At 34.2% G+C, this 20080-nt stretch overlaps 1 protein-coding gene across 1 annotated transcript; it reads right to left on the bottom strand.

Annotated features, from left to right (window-relative positions):
* Positions 1–7131: 7131 nt before the first annotated feature.
* LOC129222363 (probable small nuclear ribonucleoprotein Sm D2) lies at positions 7132–19756 on the bottom strand. Its single transcript, XM_054856860.1, has 3 exons — positions 19599–19756; positions 17447–17626; positions 7132–7372 (listed from the first exon to the last, which is right to left on the bottom strand). The coding sequence occupies exons 1-3, from the start codon at positions 19604–19606 to the stop codon at positions 7195–7197; spliced, it is 366 nt and encodes a 121-aa protein (XP_054712835.1). The 5' UTR covers positions 19607–19756; the 3' UTR covers positions 7132–7194.
* Positions 19757–20080: the final 324 nt, after the last annotated feature.

Raw genomic sequence — 20080 nt, 5'->3', positions numbered from 1 at the left:
AATCACTTCTGAAGTGCTCCAAATTCAGAGTTAATTACAATACAATATGAATAGCAACCCCTTCTGCAAGTTTTCCGGATTTTTCGCATGCATGAATGTAAGGGGAAAAAAAGGAAACGAACAAGTTCAAAGGTTGCAAGAATGCACTAGCCAAGGGCACTCACTTTGGCTCCCCTCCCCCCTCTAACTTAACTATCACAGGTGCTATGAATTCAAAGTCAATTAAACAATATTTGCTGTAAACTTCTTTGATAGGGAACATTTTAATATAATTAAGATTTTGGTGCAATCTGTAAATTGTTATCAATTATCAGTTCATTCAGGCAAAATTAACAAGGCTAAAAAAAAAAAAATTTTTTAGAGCTCTGAATATATTATTATCATTAGCATACAAATGAACTCACATCTATTAGACTATAATGATTTAGTACAGTTAAGGAGTGACACAAGCTCGGAGCATAAAACAATCGAAATGGAAAAGCTTACAGTTCCTGGGGCCAATGACTACTGATTGCGAGTAGTTGGTGGTAGCCAAACGTGTCATTTTAATTTTTTCTAGGAAATGGGGGGGGGGGGGAGTGTGCAAAGGCTGACACTGGTCGCTCAAATTCTCACGGGCCCCACAGAGCATAGGAGCAGTGACTCAACATCTTCCCACCCATCCTTTCCCCCCCTTTTTTTTTTTTTTTTTATAAAACTAAAAACTGAGACAGATGAAGGTGAAATTAAATTAAATGAAAAGGATATATTCTTTCCTGGGATAAACTGTATTTCTTAGATCATTAAATGGTAGTATTTTTTACAGATTTTCTCACGACATTTTTATTGTTAAAAAACTTTATGAAATAACCAAAATCTTCAACATATTGTTCAGAGAAAACCAATAAATTAAAACATCAACAACATAAGAGAAGCGCACTCAGATTGTATTTCAGTTACTATTCTCAAGAATATAAAAAAAATCAACAAAGAAACTCATTTTGAAACAGCATGTATTATCTACCATGTTAAAATCTGTTCTGCGTCTCTTTCAATGTGAGTTTATTGCGAATGTTTACAGCAAGCAGAATTTTCCAAACATATCAACAATACAGCCGTAAATTAAGATTCAGAAGAAACCCTACGAAAACGGAAATATTTCACAACACAAAAAACAGTAAATCGTGAAATTAAAACGAACTAAAACTTTAAACAGCAATATTTCGCATTGCAATTTGTACCTCACAATTTAAAGGGGCGGCTCTGTTTACATTTTACTCGGGGTTGCTTTAATGTATCCAGGTTACCATGCTGTTTAATAGAACGCGCTCGTTTTTATTTCTCATTTCGCCAATGTACTGTAATTGGTTTTGTTCGGCGATCTTAACCGGTCGACCACTGAGTAACCGGTTGCTAACCGCTGCGTTCTATCATCAACCGGTTACCGTATTAATATGAAGCACGTGATCATTAGATGTCACGTGATCGATTAACTGGTAGCTACCAGTTGAGCTCGGCGAACGCAAGGTTTCTTTGCGTTCGACGAACCTCACCGGTCGACGGTTACTAACCCAACCAGTTACCATTCTAAGCAGTTGATTGGAGCACGTGATCATTAGCTGTCACGTGGTTAACTAACCGGTAGCTACCGTAACGTAAGCATTGAGAATGTTTCAAAATTCGCCGCCGGGAACATTGGACGCCGAGTATTTTGGACGCCGGAAACATTGGGCGCCGTGCATTTTAGGCCCCGGGAATACTGGGCACAATATGCTCGACGCCCAAAGTGCTCGGCGCCCAAAATGCTCGGCGCCCAATCTTCCTAGACCGGATCGCTCGAGCACTCGGAAAGTGATAATCGAGAACTCGAAAAGTGATAATCGAGAACAGGGGCGGACTGGCTATGTGGGCATTTGGGCAAATGCCAGAAGAGCCGGTTCCCCCGAGGGCCGCCGAAAAGGGATCAGAGCCTTAGATCATGCAGGAGCGAAATTATCGGGCCACGGCCCCAAAGGGATACCGATTGCTCGGGGAAAGGTTTTTAGAACATTGTGGTGTACCGTAAAACTTTTCATGGGGGCCGGGGTCAGGGCCGACGACAGGTCATATGTTAGCCTAGTCGGAAACACAGGACCGTCGAGCGCGGCTCCTTGTCAATCTGGTCACCGGATCTCCTCCCGCAGAAAACTTATGCTACTGTAATTCCAATCCGGACCCCTTCAAGTGCCGTCCTTATTTTACAACTAAAGCTAACATGGTCTCTCGTCGATCCTGCGGAAACAAGGGGCCTGGCTTAGAGTCCAAACAGTATACATTTTACAAGTTTTATGAAGGGGGGGGGGGGTCCGCCTCGTTTATCGGCAGCCGTGGCCCCCTTATAACACATCTTCATACATATATGTGTGCGTTTTTGTATGACGTATAGTAGTTTTATGATATTTTAATGAGTGTTTTGATTCCTCTCATTCTCTTCGCGACGCTGCTACTTCAGTAAAGGTTATGTATGAAGAAGGGGGGGGGGAGGTTGCGTGTAATTTCCACCGGGACGTGGTTAAGCTTACGGTGACTTTGTTCCTGGTCCTTCCTGGACGGAAAAAGGCCGGCCAATAATTACCCACAGCAGCTTGTTTTATTTTTCAAACTTTAAAGTAAATGCAGCTTACTATTTTAATGAAACTAGAGCCCCTTTTTAGTGTCGAAAGTAAGAAAAATGTCTGTTTCAATATTTAAAGCCTTTCACACCTGTGTGTGGCCTAGTGATTCGCTTCAGGACAGTTTTACATCCGCTTTTCATGAATAGTCATTTGTACAATCTAGCTAAACTTTCTCTTCCTTACGGGTATTGCCCCTGCTAAGAAAATAACGGTGTTAAATCGAAGACGCTCCTCTTGACAAGGAAGAAATCGATAAAAAAGAAACAGCTGGAATTGGCTGGGGCGATCCTATCGTCGCGTAACATACATTTGTTAACATACATTTCTCGACGTTTCACTTGAATAAAAAGCAACAAAAGTAACCTTCTTCCAATTCATCTGAAGTACATGCTATCTTACTTTTTTTACGATGGTTTTTGTCAAAATACTCATTTTAGGGTCACCAGTACTTGTTATATCTTATCTAAAAGAATCTCCCTCTCGGAAAAGGAACAGGAGCAAAGCTGTGGGAAGTACGCATCAATACAAAACAGCGGAAATTCTCAAATATCCCTTTTCTGCAATTAAACGTCATAAAGCGGTCAATATGATGTGTTCCTCTCAGTTTGACAAAACGGACGAAAGCTTGTTTCCCCCACTGGTCTAGGGGAAAATCGTTATACAGTGAAACCTGTGTAAGTTGACCACTTGCGGGGCACTATTTTAGTGGTCAACTTTAGCAAGTGGACAACTAATAGAGGTTGATTTATATGATAGGATCTAATTCTGTGCCTGAAACTAGCGGTCAACTTAGACAGGTGGTCAACTTACAAGGGTGGTCAACTTTACAGGTTTCACTGTACTGTTCCATTGGCCGTAGTCCCTGTTCTAGGAATTGGGAGCCCCTTATGCCCCCATCAACTGCCGCAAAATTTGGTGAAGTCTTTTTTGCGTGTTGTGAAGAGGCTGAACAGAACCTCTGAATCATTCTCTAAAGAGCATCTTCTGCTTTAGCTCATATACTCTGCTCTAGCTCTTTACCTTTTTCTGATAGTTTTGCTTTTCTTTTTTGATTCCTAGGAGTTTTTTTGCTCATCATGTATGGTTTAAAATCCATTTTAAGATATGTCAAAAAAAAAAAAAAAAATCAAGAGCAGTATTTAGAAAAAGAGCCAAAGGGTGCAAAAAAGAATCCCCATAACTTTCATCTTTTTCAGCACCATTGCTAAAGACGTTAACAGAGCAGGTAAGTCATTGTTTATACAATTTGAACGATGTAATACAAACGATGTAATAGTATGCTTAACACACCAATGTCAGTCAATGTGTTAAAAATTAGCTATTTTTATTATTACACTATTTTTCAGTTTACTTTCTTTGTATTAAACCCTGAGTTTTACTTCCGGTTTTTAATTGTTGTCAAAAGCAATAAATAGTAGTAATTATAAAGTTATCATACTTCTGCTTTTTAATTGCTGCCAAAAAAATTAATAAATGAATTATTAATAAATTTAACGAATTAATTTCAAAGCTGAACTTAAGGAACTATATATTTGTGGGTACTTTTAAAAGCGCTTTTTCCCGCTATACTTGTTCAAAATGTTTTTAAATTCGAGCATACAAATCAACAATATTGAAAAAAGATGAATAGTAAATTTTAAGCTATTCTCTCTTTAGGTGCAACATATTTATATTAAAACGAAAGTCAATACCGTTCTTTTTTTTTTCTTTCCAAAGAAGGATAGGTAACTAGTAAATGTGTTTTAAATTTCAAAAAGGCACACCTCAAACTAATTTCAAAACGTAAAATCTTTAAATTAAAAATATATATATATTTTGTCTTAAAGACTTATTTCTATAAGCTTGATCCACACAAAAAAGTATGAAACAAAATAATAACTTTTATAGTATACCGACTCTATTTATTCTTCTCTGAATTTTTAATTTAAATTTTGTTGACTGCTTTAGAATTACCCTAAACAAAAGGTATTACGGTCAGCTGCAATTTTTCGGTGTTGCAATTAAGAAACCATTACTTATTTTATTTTATACTTTTTAGTGCGAACCAAGCTTTTAGATATAGCCTTTAGAATTGAAAACATTTTTTACATTTTATCACAGGTCTTAAATTTGAATATTGTTTAGGTACTTTTGATGCATATTTATAATTAAATGCAAAGAATCTGGAAAGATATGCTTTTTTTTTTTCACTTATTCATTTTTTAGTTTAATAACGCATTATTATGTTTTCCAGATGCATACTACAATAAAATACAAAAAAGAATGTTATTTAATCAGGGGCGCCGGATGAGAGGTCACGGAAAATCGCTGTGACCTCCCAAGAAATAATTGCTCAGCAATTTTGTCTGAAGATTCGGAAAATTTCGAGACATAATTGCAATTTTAAATTTGATTTGCAAAGATATAAATCGTCAATTAACGCATCCATGATCATTTCCATAATAGAATATTCCTTCACTAACAAATCAGAAAAATCATTTCTATTGTCAAGGAATGATTGAAATTTTTTGTTTTTGGTTCTGTGTCATTGGTGTCGGTATTCTCGTTGTTTTTGTACTCCTTTGTCCAGTGAGTTCTGAACTGTGTAGGTTTAATAACTTTACTTCTGGAAAGAGCTCTGTGGAACCAATCGTATAAAATGTCTCCAGTGGCTCAACCTTGATTATTAGCGTGCCAAAATGCAGTTTATCACGTGTTATCTGAAATATTTAGGAGTTTGGATTTTAAATGTGGGGAAAATTTTATCTGTTTGCATTGACGCATCCACGTAAAACCGAAGCTCATCCGAGTAAAGTAAAATAAAGGTGTCAAATTTTACCTGGTGGGCATCGAAACTTTTTTTCACAGCTACATACCAAAAGCTCGTGATAATCACTTTTTCTCTTACTAGAATGGGGAGCAAGGGCGTATTTAAGGGGGGAGCCAAAGGGGCCCTGTAAAACCTGGCCCCCTCCCAAAAAAAAATTGAAACCAAAAATATTAAGTCCTTATTCACTCATTGTGAATGACTTAATATTTTTAAATTCAAATCTTGAAATTTCTCATAATATTTTGCTTTGGCCCCTCCCGAAAAATATTTCTATTATACGTGGCTGGTGGGGGTGGGGGAGCCGAGCAGAGGTCTTTCCCCTGTCCAAAAATGACCTAGTTACGTCCCAAGAACTGCGTTTATGTCATAACACATAAACTGAAAAGTTCGAAATCCCGGAGGAGACTTTAATAAGCCTTAGAGGGAAAAACTTGTTTTCAATTATTTGAACAGCTATTAATTCTTGCAAAATACATGTAGATCTTAACAAAGAATCTAGTAAATGATATTTAAAAAAGAGCTTATTTTGTTCTCTTCCTATGCATTTATTATTTCACCATTTTGTTCAAAACGCTTTTTAATCATTTATTTAGAATTTAGTTACATACTTTAAAATAGTTCAGAAAAAGAGAGAAGAAGAAGAAAAGCCTTGGTTTTCTCAAAATATGTTTTCCCCTTCATGTTTAGTCATCTTAAAGGGACATAACATGAAAAGAATTAATTTTCTATTGATTAGGCATCTAATGATATAGTTAATAAAATTTTATAAATTGTAATCGTTAAACTACAAAATTAGCATTACAGTGCTTGTTCACAAGCATAAGAGTGTATGTTTTTCAGATATCCTGTAGTACCCTCCCCCCCTCCCCAAAAGGGCCGGTCGATGCTAAAGATTCCAGAGCTGAATTTCCTTCCCAGTCCGCCCCTGATCGAGAACTAGAGAAGTTCATCGCTCGAGAACTCGAAAAGTGATAATCGAGTACTCGAGAAGTGATAATCGAGAACTCGTGGTAATCGAGTTCTCGAATGATCTTGAATAATCGAGTGATTCGATTATGAGAACTCGATTATGCCCATCACTAATAGGTTAGTTAATTTTTTCTACAAATGTTTTCCCACTATTCTTGAAAAAAAAAATGGGAAACAGTTTAACAGTTAAAAAAAGGTACTGCATTGTTATTCAAAGTTTGAATCAAATGACTAGTATGACAGCAGCAGTGTCATGTGACTTTAAGTAGTGTGACTCAATTTTATTCATAATCTTTAAATTCATTCCATTGGGACTAATTTCCTCAGTAGATTTTTTTTGTACTGTACAATGTTATTTAAAAACTGCCAGATTTTTATTCTTGTTTCATGGAATTTGGTAATACAGTAGTAATTGCATTAAGGGTTAAAAATAATTATCATAATGAAATCACAATAAAAATCTTTTTTTATTTAAAAATCAGACTATCTTAAAGCTATTTAAACCAAAAAAGCTGGCCTGCCTTTTTTGGCTCAGCTAGACGACTAGGAAGTGAGTTACATTGGCTGTTGTACTCAAAAAAGTAGAATTCTGAAGAATTAAGTTAGAGGAACTGGGTTAAATAGCAGAAAAAGTTCAACATAGCTGTAAAGGTAAAAAACCAATTAAGTTTTAATAAGAGAAACAAGGAATGCCAAAAGTAAAGATAAGCTAGTTCAGCATAAAAAACGTGGAACTTTTATTGTGAACGTAAAATACAGATGTTTATGAAGTGAGAAGTCTATTCAAGACTTTTGGGCTGGCATTGGGTTTCTCAACACAAGAATCACCGAATCACCCCTAAGGAACATTTTTGAAATGAAACGATCTTTACTAACAGGCTTGGCCTTCTTCTTTCCCTTTCCAGTTCTAGGCATTTCCATCCACATCTCCTTTACATTTTCAAGAACCATGTTGCAGTGTCTGAAAAATTTTAAGGTAAAATAATATACTGAAAATTCAACTTCAAAAGTTTATTTTATAAAACAAGGATGAGAGTGGTCAAAGATTGAAAAGAACTAAATCCAAAAATTAAATTCAAAAGCTTGTTGCAAGGACGATGTCCCAAAGCGGGCCATAACCAGAAAATAAATTTGGGAAGGGTTTAAAAACTCATGCAGAGCGTTGGGGAAGAATTTGGAAATGTTTAAATATAAACATTTAAATGTCAAACCGAACTTTTAGGGTTGAACATTAAGACTCCCCCACCCCCTTGTATATGGCCCTGTCCCAAAGTGCATCCAAATAGTTCCCAGAAGGGGCAATAACAAAAATTCAACAAAACGGAGTCCGATTCCTTAATTACACTTCAAATATTTAGGAAGAACTTAATACATGGTAGATTGCACCCATTATTTGTTCTCAAAGCATAGTATACTCTAGTATTCTTGAAAATTCACTTCCAAAAAATATCAGGACTTAGAAAGTCTAACGCACGAAGAATGAATATATATTGTCGCATCAGAGCAACAGTAGGATATCTTAGGGTTATTCCTAAGATTAGAAGTCTTAGTGTTGCTCTAAGGTGACGATATATGAATTAACAGGTGCTTCAATTTAATACTATGCTTAAGAAAAGTAATAACATTCAACATGTGGCTAAACTCATCATCATAAAAATATTCAATATTCTGCGTGGTTACTTTATTCCCCAGTTTTCAAAACTTGACCCTATACTACTCCTTACAGTGAAAATTTTTCAGTCATTATTGGGCGCCTGAAAATTTTGAGGAGCCTTTTGCATAATCAGGGCCTGATACAGGGTTTCCGTGTTTTTCAGCTGAAGATGGAAAACCACAGAAAAAATTAGGAAAAACTGTTTTAACAAAAATACAAACAAGGTTTTATACTCTTTTCCGGAAAGAGTACTCTTAAGTTTTTAAAGAGCCAAAAAAAAAAAGAAAAAATCAAGAGTAATACCACAAACAATGCTATTTTGAAACATAAAAACAATATATTTTGCAGCATCTAGATCTTCAGATAATTTGAACTAACAGTGTCGAGATTGTTAACATGATTATAACAAGAAGTTCTGTCTAGAACTAGATGAGCCTACTTTCCCGTATACCCATACTACTTTCTAGTACCTGATCAATATTCTCAAAAATAGCTAAAGTCGCAAAATTTTTCAAACATATTTTTAAAATACTTTAAGCTGATTTCTAGGAATAAAATATTCCTCACTCATCTAAAAAAATTAGATGCGTAAAAAAAAAGGAAAAAAAAAACGAACAAATAAAATAGCAGCAACTTTTAAACAAAGCAGCCAATACACTTTTTTCCATTTAAAAAAATCTTTAACAGCTTTCAAAACGAAAAAATAATAATTAAAATTAATAAGCTCATTAAAACAAATACATCATATAAAAAAATATCGTCTTTTTCCCCTGTTGCCAAAAACATTTTTTTAAATGAATTAATACACTCACCAAAACAAAAAAAAAAATGATATGTCAACTTAAAGAAATAATTTTCATTGTCAAAAAAAAAAAAAAAATCGTCTGCGCATATCTTTATGTAGAAACATAAATGACTTCGCGTTTATTCGCCAAAAACCGAGTACCTAAATTGAAACTTTAGCGTAAAAATAAAAACAAGTCATATCAACAATAATTATTTCACAGTTAAGAGTTTCTTTGCGCCATTATTTTGAAATTCAGACAAAAAACGGAAATTTTGGCAGCGACCATTTTTGATTTTCCTAATTTTTTTATATGTCAAAGTAGGTCATAAGAAGTAAACATTCTGAAATTTTTAGCCTTCCAAAAAATTTCTTTCGCTCGTTAAAATTTCCCAAAGTTTGAGGTTTTGCAGCGCTTTTTTAGAAAAATTCTATAAGTCGCATTTCAGTGCGCTATAGCTCTTTACAGAAACACCACCTCACGGTTATGCTTATATTTATTGGTTGTACAGTATCTAGTGATGATGACTTCATAGTTATTTTGGTTGGGGATTGTTGCTTTTTTCAGATAAGGGGTCACAAAGTATGGATTTTATCCGTTTTCGCGCAAGTTTAACCTGCGTTATTTCCCCCCAAAAAAGCCACCCCCCCCCCCCCGAAAAAAATGTGACATATACTGAAAGTTTATACTATGAAGAGAGTAAATAGCACAAAATTTGTTTGAGGTTTAATTTTTTTAGGAGAAAAATGCCCTGATATTTTTCAAATTTTCAAAAATTGTGCTTTTTTGATCGCAATTAACTCAAAACAGCATCACTAGGAAAAAAAAAACCTTTTATATACTATGGTACCTGGCTATGTGTAAAACATCATGAAAAAGAAAACAGCATGGGATCTCTTCTTGTTTTCTAGAAAATAATTTTTTTGTAGCTCATTTTATGCGTTTTCTCGTGCGTAAAACGTGTGTCCAGTATGCAGATTAGATCTGCTAAAACTTAAAGGATGTAGTAAGAATGTATATATGTATGTATAAAGAAAGAGAAAAAGACTAGCACTATTTTATTTTTCTGATTTTTACATATTGATGGTATTTTAATTGCAAATCGATATCATATGTGTGTATATATATATATATATATATATATATATATATATATATATATTGATTTATCGTTTTATCGTATCAATCCCAAAATAATTCTTTCTTATTTATATATTTACGTCCATAGCAATGGAAGAAATTTCATAAACAATATCTGCTTCACTTTCCTCTAAATGTTTATTTTTTATGTTATCTTCAAATACCTCTAAAAGGCTGTCGGTTCTTGATAAATCAGTATTATTTGCTTTTTTTTTTGCTTTGTATATTGGTTAAAAGCAGCTTGAATTTGACTTCTTGTCAGATATTGTTCGGTTGGAATATTTTTATGTCTTCAATCATCTCTGTTCTCCTTGCATGTACTACTTGGTCTCACCATAAAGGAACTTTTCTTAAAGAAACTCTTTTTGTTTCATTGAAAATCGTGTACTTTTACGAGCTGGGAGAGCCCACCCCTCACATGAGATTGACAAAATGTTTTCTTCTTTGTTTTCTCCTAGTTGACTGGTAGATGCCTGACCAAGACCATAAGAAACAGAACTCTGAACAGATATTTGAAGATGACATAGAAAATAGACATTTAGAGGAAAGTGAAGCAGATATTATTCATGAAATTACTTCCACTGCTATGGACATAAATAAAAAAGAATTATTTTGGGATTGATACAATAAATCAATATATATATATACATACACACACACACACACACACACACACATATGATATCGATTTATCATTTTCTGATTTACCTGCAATTAAAATACCATCAATTTGTAAAAATCAGAAAAATAAAATATTGCTAGTCTTTTTCTCTTTTTCTATTCACACATATATACATTCCTACTATATACTTTAAGTTTTAGCAGATCTAATCTGCATACTTTACACACGTTTTACGCACGATAAAACGCATAAAATGAGCTACAAAAAAATTATTTTCTAGAAAACAAGAAGAGATCCCATTCTGTTTTCTTTTTCATGATGTTTTACACATAGCCAAGTACCATAATATATAAAAGGTTTTTTTTCCTAGTAATGCTGTTTTGAGTTGTGATCAAAAAAGCACAATTTTTGAAAATTTAAAAAATATCAGGGCATTTTTCTCCTAAAAAAAAATTAAACCTCAAACAAATTTTGTGCTATTTACTCTCTTCATAGTATAAACTTTCAGTATATGTTAAATTTTTTTCGGGGGATGACTTTTGGGGGGAAATAACGCAGGTTAAACTTTCGCAAAATCGGATAAAATCCATACTTTGCGACCCCTTATCTAAACTTGCGAAGAAAGCAACAACCCTCAACCAAAATAACTATGAAGTCATCATCACTAGATACAGTACAACCAATAAATATAAACATAACTGTGGGGTGGTATTTCCGTAAAGAGCTAAAGTGCACTGAAATGCTACTTTTAGTATTTTTCTAAAAAAGGGCTGCAAAACCTCAAACTATGGAAATTTTTAACGAGCGAAAAAAATTTTTTGGAAGGCTAAAAATTTCAGAATGTTCACTTCTCATGATCTACTTTGACATATAAAAAAATTAGAAAAATCTAAAATGGTCACTGCCACACTCTGTCTGAACTTCAAAATAATGGCTCTTAAAACCATAGCTGCGGAGTCGGAGTCGAATATTTAAGAATCGGAGTCAGTCATTTGTCCTCCGTATATACATTTTTGCCAAAGCTACGAAGTCAGAGTCGAAGTCGGGGAGTCGGAGTCCGATTAATTGTCGGGCACAGGAGTCGGAGTCAAGTGTCCCTAAATTCTCGGAGTCGAACTCTGGAGTTTAGTGTCAAGAGTTATTTCCAACAAAATTTGTTTGAAGTAAATCCGCCTTCAACTACAGAATCTACATTGACTTTCAGTTTCCCCGTAGGCAGTATTGTTAAAGGATTTGAACTGTTCAAAATTGAATGGAAAATTGTTCAAATCAAAAAGATATTTTACATACAAGTTTTTCATCAAAAGCTTTTTCCTACAAAGTTTGTTTGAAGCAAATTCGCCTCACAGTTCGGAATTGCCTTGAATTTCCCCGTAGACGCTAATGTTAAGTTTTTTTGAACTGTTCAAATTTAAACAAAAAATAGTTCAAATTAAAAAGTAAAATATGGGAATGGGGTGTCCTTGCTGAGATCTTTCGAACAAAAAAAAGTTTTTTCGAATCGGACTATTCATTCAAAAGTTACTAGGGGGGACAGACAGACTGACAGACATTTTTCCCCATCTCAATACCCTACTTTCCAATTTTTAATTTTTCGATATTTATTTAATTATTTTTGACATTTTTTTGTTTTTCGCGATATTTTTAAGATGCATTGAGCCTTCTTTCATGCTTTTTTCATCTTTTTCTGACTTTTACTGGGAAAGTAGGCTAAAAATTACTTTTGTTAAAAATATTGAAACATAGGATGCTGAAGGATTGAAATCTCAAACAAGACATGAAATTTTGAGTGATTTTATGTTCTCCTCCCCCCAGTTTTTATAGATTTTAAAACTTCAGTTCTTTTGCCCCAATTTTAGAAGTAATTCCCTGGAAAACATTTTTTTAGGAGTAGAGTGAAAAAGTAAGAAAACAAAAGCAAAAATCAGGGCTCTTACGGGCCATTCAAAGAAAAAGTGAATTTCAGGTGGCATACAAACCTAAATTTTTGACCTCTCAGCCAAAGTGGGTAAAAATGGATTTGCTGAAAGGACATGCTAATTTTGATTTGTACTAATTTTAATTCTAATACAAAAAATAAATTAAAACAATATTATAAAAGTTATGTATGTAGTATTATAGTAAAATGATTTTTTAGTTAACACTATGAATGTAGATAACGAAAAACTTTTTCAAGGGTTTTCAATTAAGTTCAAACTTTTTCAATTAGGTAGTCACAACTATTAAACATTAAATTCTTATCCTCTTGTCAATTTTTAACAGACGTGATACTACTGATTTTGCTATACTCTCATGATAATAGCAATTTGAAGAGAAACAGGGCGCACAACTGATTTTTAGTTTGTCCTTAAGAAAAAGGGACTGTATGCTAGATGTTGTGTGCTGGAAGTTCTTATTTTTATCCGAAACTTCTAGTGTAAGAGCAAGTAACTATGCTTAATGTATTTAAGTCAATCAATTGACATATTTTTTTTGGATTAAAATCACTTTTACTTACTTGTTACAAGAAACCATATGGAGTGCATTTATTACATCTAACTAACCTTTTTGAACCCTAGCTGTGATGCCCCCATTTGACTCAAAATTCAAATTATCATGCTAAGAGTGTGAAAAACAAGGTTATAGTTGAAACAAGTTACATGTCTTACCCGTATTATCACTGCCGCAGATTCTGTTGGATACAATTTATTATTTTTTCTTTTGTTATAAGGTTGAGAAAACAGTATATACTTAAATTTCTTTACTTCAATTTAATGTCTCCAGGGTGTTGCACCTGAGGTCGGAATTCTCCTTGCTCCCCTTATCTGTGTCTCTGATGACGTTTTGAATTTAAAATGAAGTTTTGTTGAGTTGTAATGTACTGGTGCTATCAACCCACGAGCAATCGTGTTGGGTCTGAGAGACCCGCTCAGCTTAAAACCAACATGTAGAAATACCCCCTTTTGTTGAAAGAGTCCAAGTTTTCAGTGTAGCTGTATTCAAGGTTGAGAATTCCACATTGTGGAATTTCGCATTTCTAGGTAGTTTGGATGTTAGGGTCTCGCAGACCAGACGCATCTGCCCCTGCTCGTGTATACAGACCAAAAATTTTCTTTTTTGCTGTTTTTGAGTTTAGAAAGTAAAATGAAGCGCTACTTGTCTTACAATGATGAAATGAAAAGGTTTGAAGACATGCTTCGAGATATGCCAATCGATGAGGTATTGATAAATGAAAAGAATGAAGGAATAAATGATGATGAAATCGTTAGCGAGCACAATTCTTCCTCAGAGAATGATCTTGATTCCGATGAAGATTTAGAAGAAAACACAGACATTTTGTCTCAAAGCTGCTACGTTGGCAAGGATGGCAGAAAATGGAGCAAAAATTAAAAACTGTCAATATGTAAGAATCCCTTCTCACAAGGTTGTTCTAAATTTATTAGGAAACATTGGTGATGCAAAAAACGTTTGTTCCATATTGGATTCCTGGCAGCTGCTGAATGATGATAGTATTCTATTGAATATTGTAGCTTGCACAAATTAGTTTATAGAGACTATAGCACATAATTTTGAGAGAGATCATGATGCCAAAGAAACTTTAATAACAGAAATTAAAGCACTGATAGGTCTTTTGTATTTTGGAGGCCTTTAAAATTCTTGCATGTGAATGTCAATCTCTGGACTACGGATGAAACAGGCCTGGACATTTTCCATCGTACCGTGCCTCAGAACCGTTTTTTGTTCCTCTTACGATGTTTACGTTTTGATGATGTTACAGGCCATTCTCAGAGAAGAGAGACAGACAAACTCGCACCAATAAGAGGTATGTTTGAAAGTTTCATAAGCAACTGCCAAAATTGTTATACTGTGGGTGAATATATAACAATTGATGAAAAACTTGAAACTTTCAGAGGACAATGCAGTTTTTGCCAATACATTCCCAACAAACCTGCCAAATATAGCATAAAAGTATTTGCTCTTGATCTTTTTATACTTGGAATTTAGAAATTTATGCAGGTAAACAACCTGATGGTCCGTATAAGACAAATAATTCTGCTGATGAAATTGTAAAGAGACTAACAGAAAACCTCCCAAATTCTGGAAGAAACCTAGTCGTTGATAACTGGTACACAAGCTATAATTTGGTCAAACACCTACTAAAGAAAAAAAAATCACGCCTGTGAGAACAATTAGAAAAATAAACGAGAATTGTTCAAGGGGTTCATCACAGGTCCGGTAGCAGAAAATGCGAGACGTGCGTCGCAGATTTTTTAGCGTCCTGCAGATAATTTCCCAAAAGAACAAAAAGAAAGGGAAAAAAATTGATTCATTAATAATAGGGGAAAAAAATGAAATACGTACAAATTGGCAAAGATTGTTTGGAGATCGTTTTTTGACCTGAAAGTTGATCTTTCAGCTTTCATTACAAACAGTCGCCATATTTGGTGATTCACATTATCGAAGTAGACAAGATGTTTAAGTGCCTAAGTTTTCAAAGACAAAGCAGAATTCGATGTTTTATTTAACTGCAAACTAATAAAAATAACGTAAAACGTGCTGCAAATCTTTTTTTTTTGGATTATTTGAAATAATTTTCTTGAAAAATGAAAAATTTTATACTTAAAATTTCACCTTATCCTCATTCCTTTGGACGCAAAAGCGCTAAAAACTTTTGAACTTAAGTGTGGTCTCATGAGGATTTTTAATCTTCAGTTTTATTTGCAACAAATTTCGAATATTTTTCTTAATTTTTAGCATAGTTGCCATGTTTGGTCATTCCGGAGATGTTGGTATGTAAAACATTAAGTGCTCACATTTTCATAAACGGAAATGGATGTTTATTGCAATGCAAACTATGGAAAATTATGCAAAATGTGCCATTTTTTTCGGATAATTCTTCATTATCTTGAAAAATGCAAAATTTTATCTTTTCAAATTTATCTTATCTTCATTGCTTTAGTCTCGAGGTTAATGTGCTGAAAACTGGCTATTTCATCTAAATTGTAGTTTTTTAAGGACTTTTAATTTATTGCTACTTTTATGAAACGAAATTCATAAATCAATTTAGAGTCATGAATTTTTTGCATAGATGATATGTTTGGTCATTCGCGAGGTGGAAATAGACGAGACTATTACTTGCCTAAGTCTCCAAAAACAGAATTGGATGTTTACTTCAATACAAATTATTGAAAATAAAATAAAATGTTCAAAAAACCATGTTTTTTAAAAAATTATTTTCTTGAAAAACATGAATTATTATTTGCATAGTTGTATTTGATCCTCATTGTTTTGGGGGCTTTGCTGTAAACCAAAACTTTTATCAAAAATGCAGTTTTCTGCCAACTTCTCATTTACTAAATTACTTTTTTATTCATTCTTTCTTTGAAAAAAAAAAATCAAAAACGCATTTTAACTTAAATTTTCCATATTTAAATAAATATGCATTGAATAATTGTTTTTCATAGTGAGCAGAGTTCTATTTATTTTTTTGAAAGTAGTGAAAACTGTCCCCCCCCCCCCCCTTGTTTATACTTTAAAAGTCGGCGGCAGTGGTGGTGGTTTTCTGGTCTAGTGACCACTGGTCAGTTAAAAAAATTTTGAGTCTTGACCATTTCAAGGGAATTGTGTATTTTATGAAAACTTATAATAAAACTAATAATAATGCTGCAGATTATTTTCAACTACCCAAAATAGTATCACAGACTGGCTAGAAAGTTTCTGCTACTAGGATCACAAGGAAAAAACAGCGAAGCACATTCCTTTTTGTTCAGCTTCCAGAAACACATGGCATTAGTTTTGTATGTTCCCAAAAAGAAAAAGTGCGTAAATGTCATCTCAACAATGCACTATAATGATTCAATAGATCCATCAACTGAAGATGCAAAAAAGACTGAGATTATAACCTCTTACCACCTTACGAAGGGAGGTGTTGATGTCGTAGATGAAATGTCTGCAAACTTTTCTACTGCATGAATTAGCAAAAGATGGCCAATGGTGATGTTTTTTTTTGTGTTCTAAACACAGCGGCTATAAATGCCCGTGTGTTCTTATCAGCCAAAAGTCAATGACATTTTTTGAAAGAACTTGCTCTGGAGTTGATAAAAGAACAGATTCAACAGAGAAGCAACAACTATCACTTCCTCGAAAAATGAGACAACAGTTCATCGAACACTGTTCTCCCAGTCAAGTTAGTGAGCAACCAAAAAAACTACAAAAATGTAGTCAAAAGTTAAGATTAGGACTTGGCCAATGCATCGGCGCTGATGGTTCAACAATTTAGCCATTGGCATCGGCGGCCGATGCTAACTGGGAGGAAACATTGGCCCATCGGCCTTATAAAAACTTCAAAAAGCTGATGTTTTCCAAAAATAGGACCTTCGCTATTTTACTCTTTAGTACAAAGTAAAGGGATTTATTGTTTTCAAATAAATTTTTTTCTAGTATTTCAGTATGAATTTCTATTTTTGTCATCCTGAAAGAATTTTTATTACTGTATTCAGGTACAAACAAGTTAATTATTGCGTTGTTTTTCGTGGCTGGATGTACGTATGTATCTCTCATTTGTCATAACTCAAAAATGGTAAGCTGTTAGAAGGTAAAAATTTCATATGTGGGGTCTGCGTACATTCCAGTTGTCATGATGAAAATGAGAAGTATAAGGCAACCATTTTGGGTAAGCATGCTTTATGTTAAATAATGATTCAAAAGAAAATAGTTTTCAAAAAATAAAAATATCCCATCAAAAGATTTTCGCTTCTCAAGGAGCCAGCGCACCAAAAATTTTCCCTGCTGGCCAGTACTCCATTTTCTAAGAATGTCTTGGCAAAAATACTGTTAAGTGGAAAAATTAATTACCTGTCAAAAGCCTTCACTCTTCCTAAAAGCTTTTTGTTGTTGCGACAGTTAATCAAGACTTGAGTATTATTTTTTACAGACTGAGTTAACACAGACAATGGTCCAGTATTGAATTCTTCCTCTTCTCTTTTTGCTAATTCCTCAGGTGTCATTTCACTTTTGGGCTTTTGTTGTAATAGCCTAGAATAAGAAGAGCATGATTAACATTCAACATAATTATCATCACCAGCTAACTTGCTTTGCTTTCCTGCAGTTACTTTACTGTTTGTTCTTGAAAGCAAAGACTAGCACTCGGGCTAGATTCTACTTTAAGGAGGGGCGAAGATTGAGGATGGGCCCTTTCCACTCCCATTTGTTACATATTTTATTCGACGCTACTTTGGAAGAACTGCTGAACATGTTATTTTGCACTTAAGATTTGCATCATTTTATTTCCCTGTTTCCACCCCTATTTTGATGAAATCAGAACAGACCTGGCGCATGCACAAATTCATGGGAGGTTTCAACTAAAGAAAACCGACTAGTAGCTATTCTTACTTAGTTAGTAGAATACATTTCAAATTTTCAAAAAATGGTGCTTTTATAGTAAATGTCTTCTTTCAAAAAGTGAATTGGAATTGCCGGATGCCACATGATGAAGATGGAGCCAGTGCCTTTTCTTGGTCCTACTTTTCCCATTCAACACAATTTCTAGGTAAAAATGGATATGAAAAAGGTGGAGAAAAGTTGAAATTAATTTGCTAATATCAAAACATAGAAGTGATTTTTTTTTTTTTTTCAGAGATAATTTGAAAGAAAAATTACTTGCTTTTGATGTTTTTTAGTGAAAATATAAGCTTAATGAAATAACACCACTTTAAACTTACCCTTTTTACTCCACCTTATCTTACACATTGCTGCAGTATTGTTAATGAGTCTCTTTAGCACAGCAAAAGCTAAATTAAATGTTGCGGCGTTCAAAATCACTGGTGGTCTGCTTACCAGAACAATGCAAACTACTTCGGACCACAATAAAAGAGAATTCAGTAGCCCATGGGATCAGTGGTCGATCATCTTTAACACTTTCATCTTTACATAATTTACAGTAATTTAAGATTACATATTTAGGTATTTTTTTCATGTATGTACTATCAGTTTTCATTTTAGTTTTTAAAATTTTGTATTAAAACCAATAGCTACATTATACAGATTTTTTGAAAAATAAATCAGATATAAATGAAATGCTAATAAATGTATGCAAAAGAATATTTAATCTTTATCAACAGCTTATGGAACTAGGACAATGGAAAAGTCATACTATTTGTGGCCAGTAAATACCTTAATTACTGCTCTGCACATACCTGGGATATATAAATTTTGGCACCTGGCCCAGCAAAAATCAGCAAAGCCACTAACTGCATACAGGATTTCTATGTCACTAACACGGTTGCCAGATATCCAAGATTTCAAGGGTCAGCCTCGAATTTTGAAAAATTGTCCCGTGGAACATCCATACGGGATGGCTTAGGTCCTGTATTCGAGCTAATAACAGTATTTTACAAAACGAGACATTATTTCAAGGAAAAACACAGCTGTTCTACCAGAATTTCTAGAGAAATTCCAAATACATCATAACCACACCGGGCTAACCACGCGGTGTAACCGGTGGATCATTTCTGAACGCAGCCCCTTTATCTTTACCTCTTGGAAAATTTTGAAATGACGGCCTGCCTGGTAGAACCCAAGTGAGAGCTGTGCCTTAAGTAGACCTTGTTTCAACAAACGTTTTGCAGTATTTTGTCCATAAAACTAATTAAATTAGCACAACTATTGACTCACACTGCTTTACTTTGAGTTTGTGAGTTGGTGGGATTACTCAAAATGAATTGATGTGACAAACAAACAGTACATTAAATTGTTATGGCAAAAAAGTGTCATGTTCTGGACAAAATACGGTGAAATGGCCCCAAATATGCAATTTTGCGCAAACAAAATGAGATTCAGAAATTTTATAATGCTTAACATACGGGTTGCAAGTTAATAGGACAAACATGGCTTATTAAAACACTATTAATATCAATGAATTGCAAATGTTGCTTAAAATGCATAAAGAAAACTACGCTAAATCATGTGGCAAACTATGTACGAGAAAGAAAGATGAATAAGTACTCACGAGGCCATTGTTTATGAAATTCAGTCTCTTCTCTGAAGCAAAAACACGAAAAAGTTAAATAATTAAAATATGCAATGCACCACCAAACTACGAATATCAAGTTTATTATAAAGATATAACAAACTTCGGGCCGGCACAAATGTGGACAGTAAGCAAGATATGCACTCGATGGAGTTAACACTCTTTGGCAAAAATGTATGGTAACCCTAGGCTATGGTAACCCTATGACCCCACACCGGTAAACCGAAAGCGTTCGGAAACGATCCAGTCCCAATACGTTTTCAATTAGGGATTCAACCGTTACGACCGCTTGCGGTGGCACCGGTACGACCGGTGCCTGTTTCCGAATGTAGCCCTAGAGTTTAGCGATTGTTTGAATTCTTCCTAAAATCCAGTATTATTCCTGCACATCTTCATCACTTTTTTATGTTGGAAGGTACAACTCAGAATTCTATCAAAATTGTGATTTTTACTTTTCTATT

This window comes from Uloborus diversus, chromosome 5 (assembly GCF_026930045.1).
Source record: "Uloborus diversus isolate 005 chromosome 5, Udiv.v.3.1, whole genome shotgun sequence".
Classification (NCBI taxonomy): domain Eukaryota; kingdom Metazoa; phylum Arthropoda; class Arachnida; order Araneae; family Uloboridae; genus Uloborus; species Uloborus diversus.
The sequence above is the reverse complement of the archived record's forward strand: the minus strand, read 5'-3'. Positions and strand labels throughout refer to the sequence as shown.

Excerpts from the sequence above, each read along its gene's own strand:
- LOC129222363 (XM_054856860.1), bottom strand. Across the intron at positions 7,373-17,446 it reads AGAGTGAAGGCTTTTGACAG|ACACTGCAACATGGTTCTTG; the intron begins GTAATTAATTTT and ends AAAATTTTTCAG.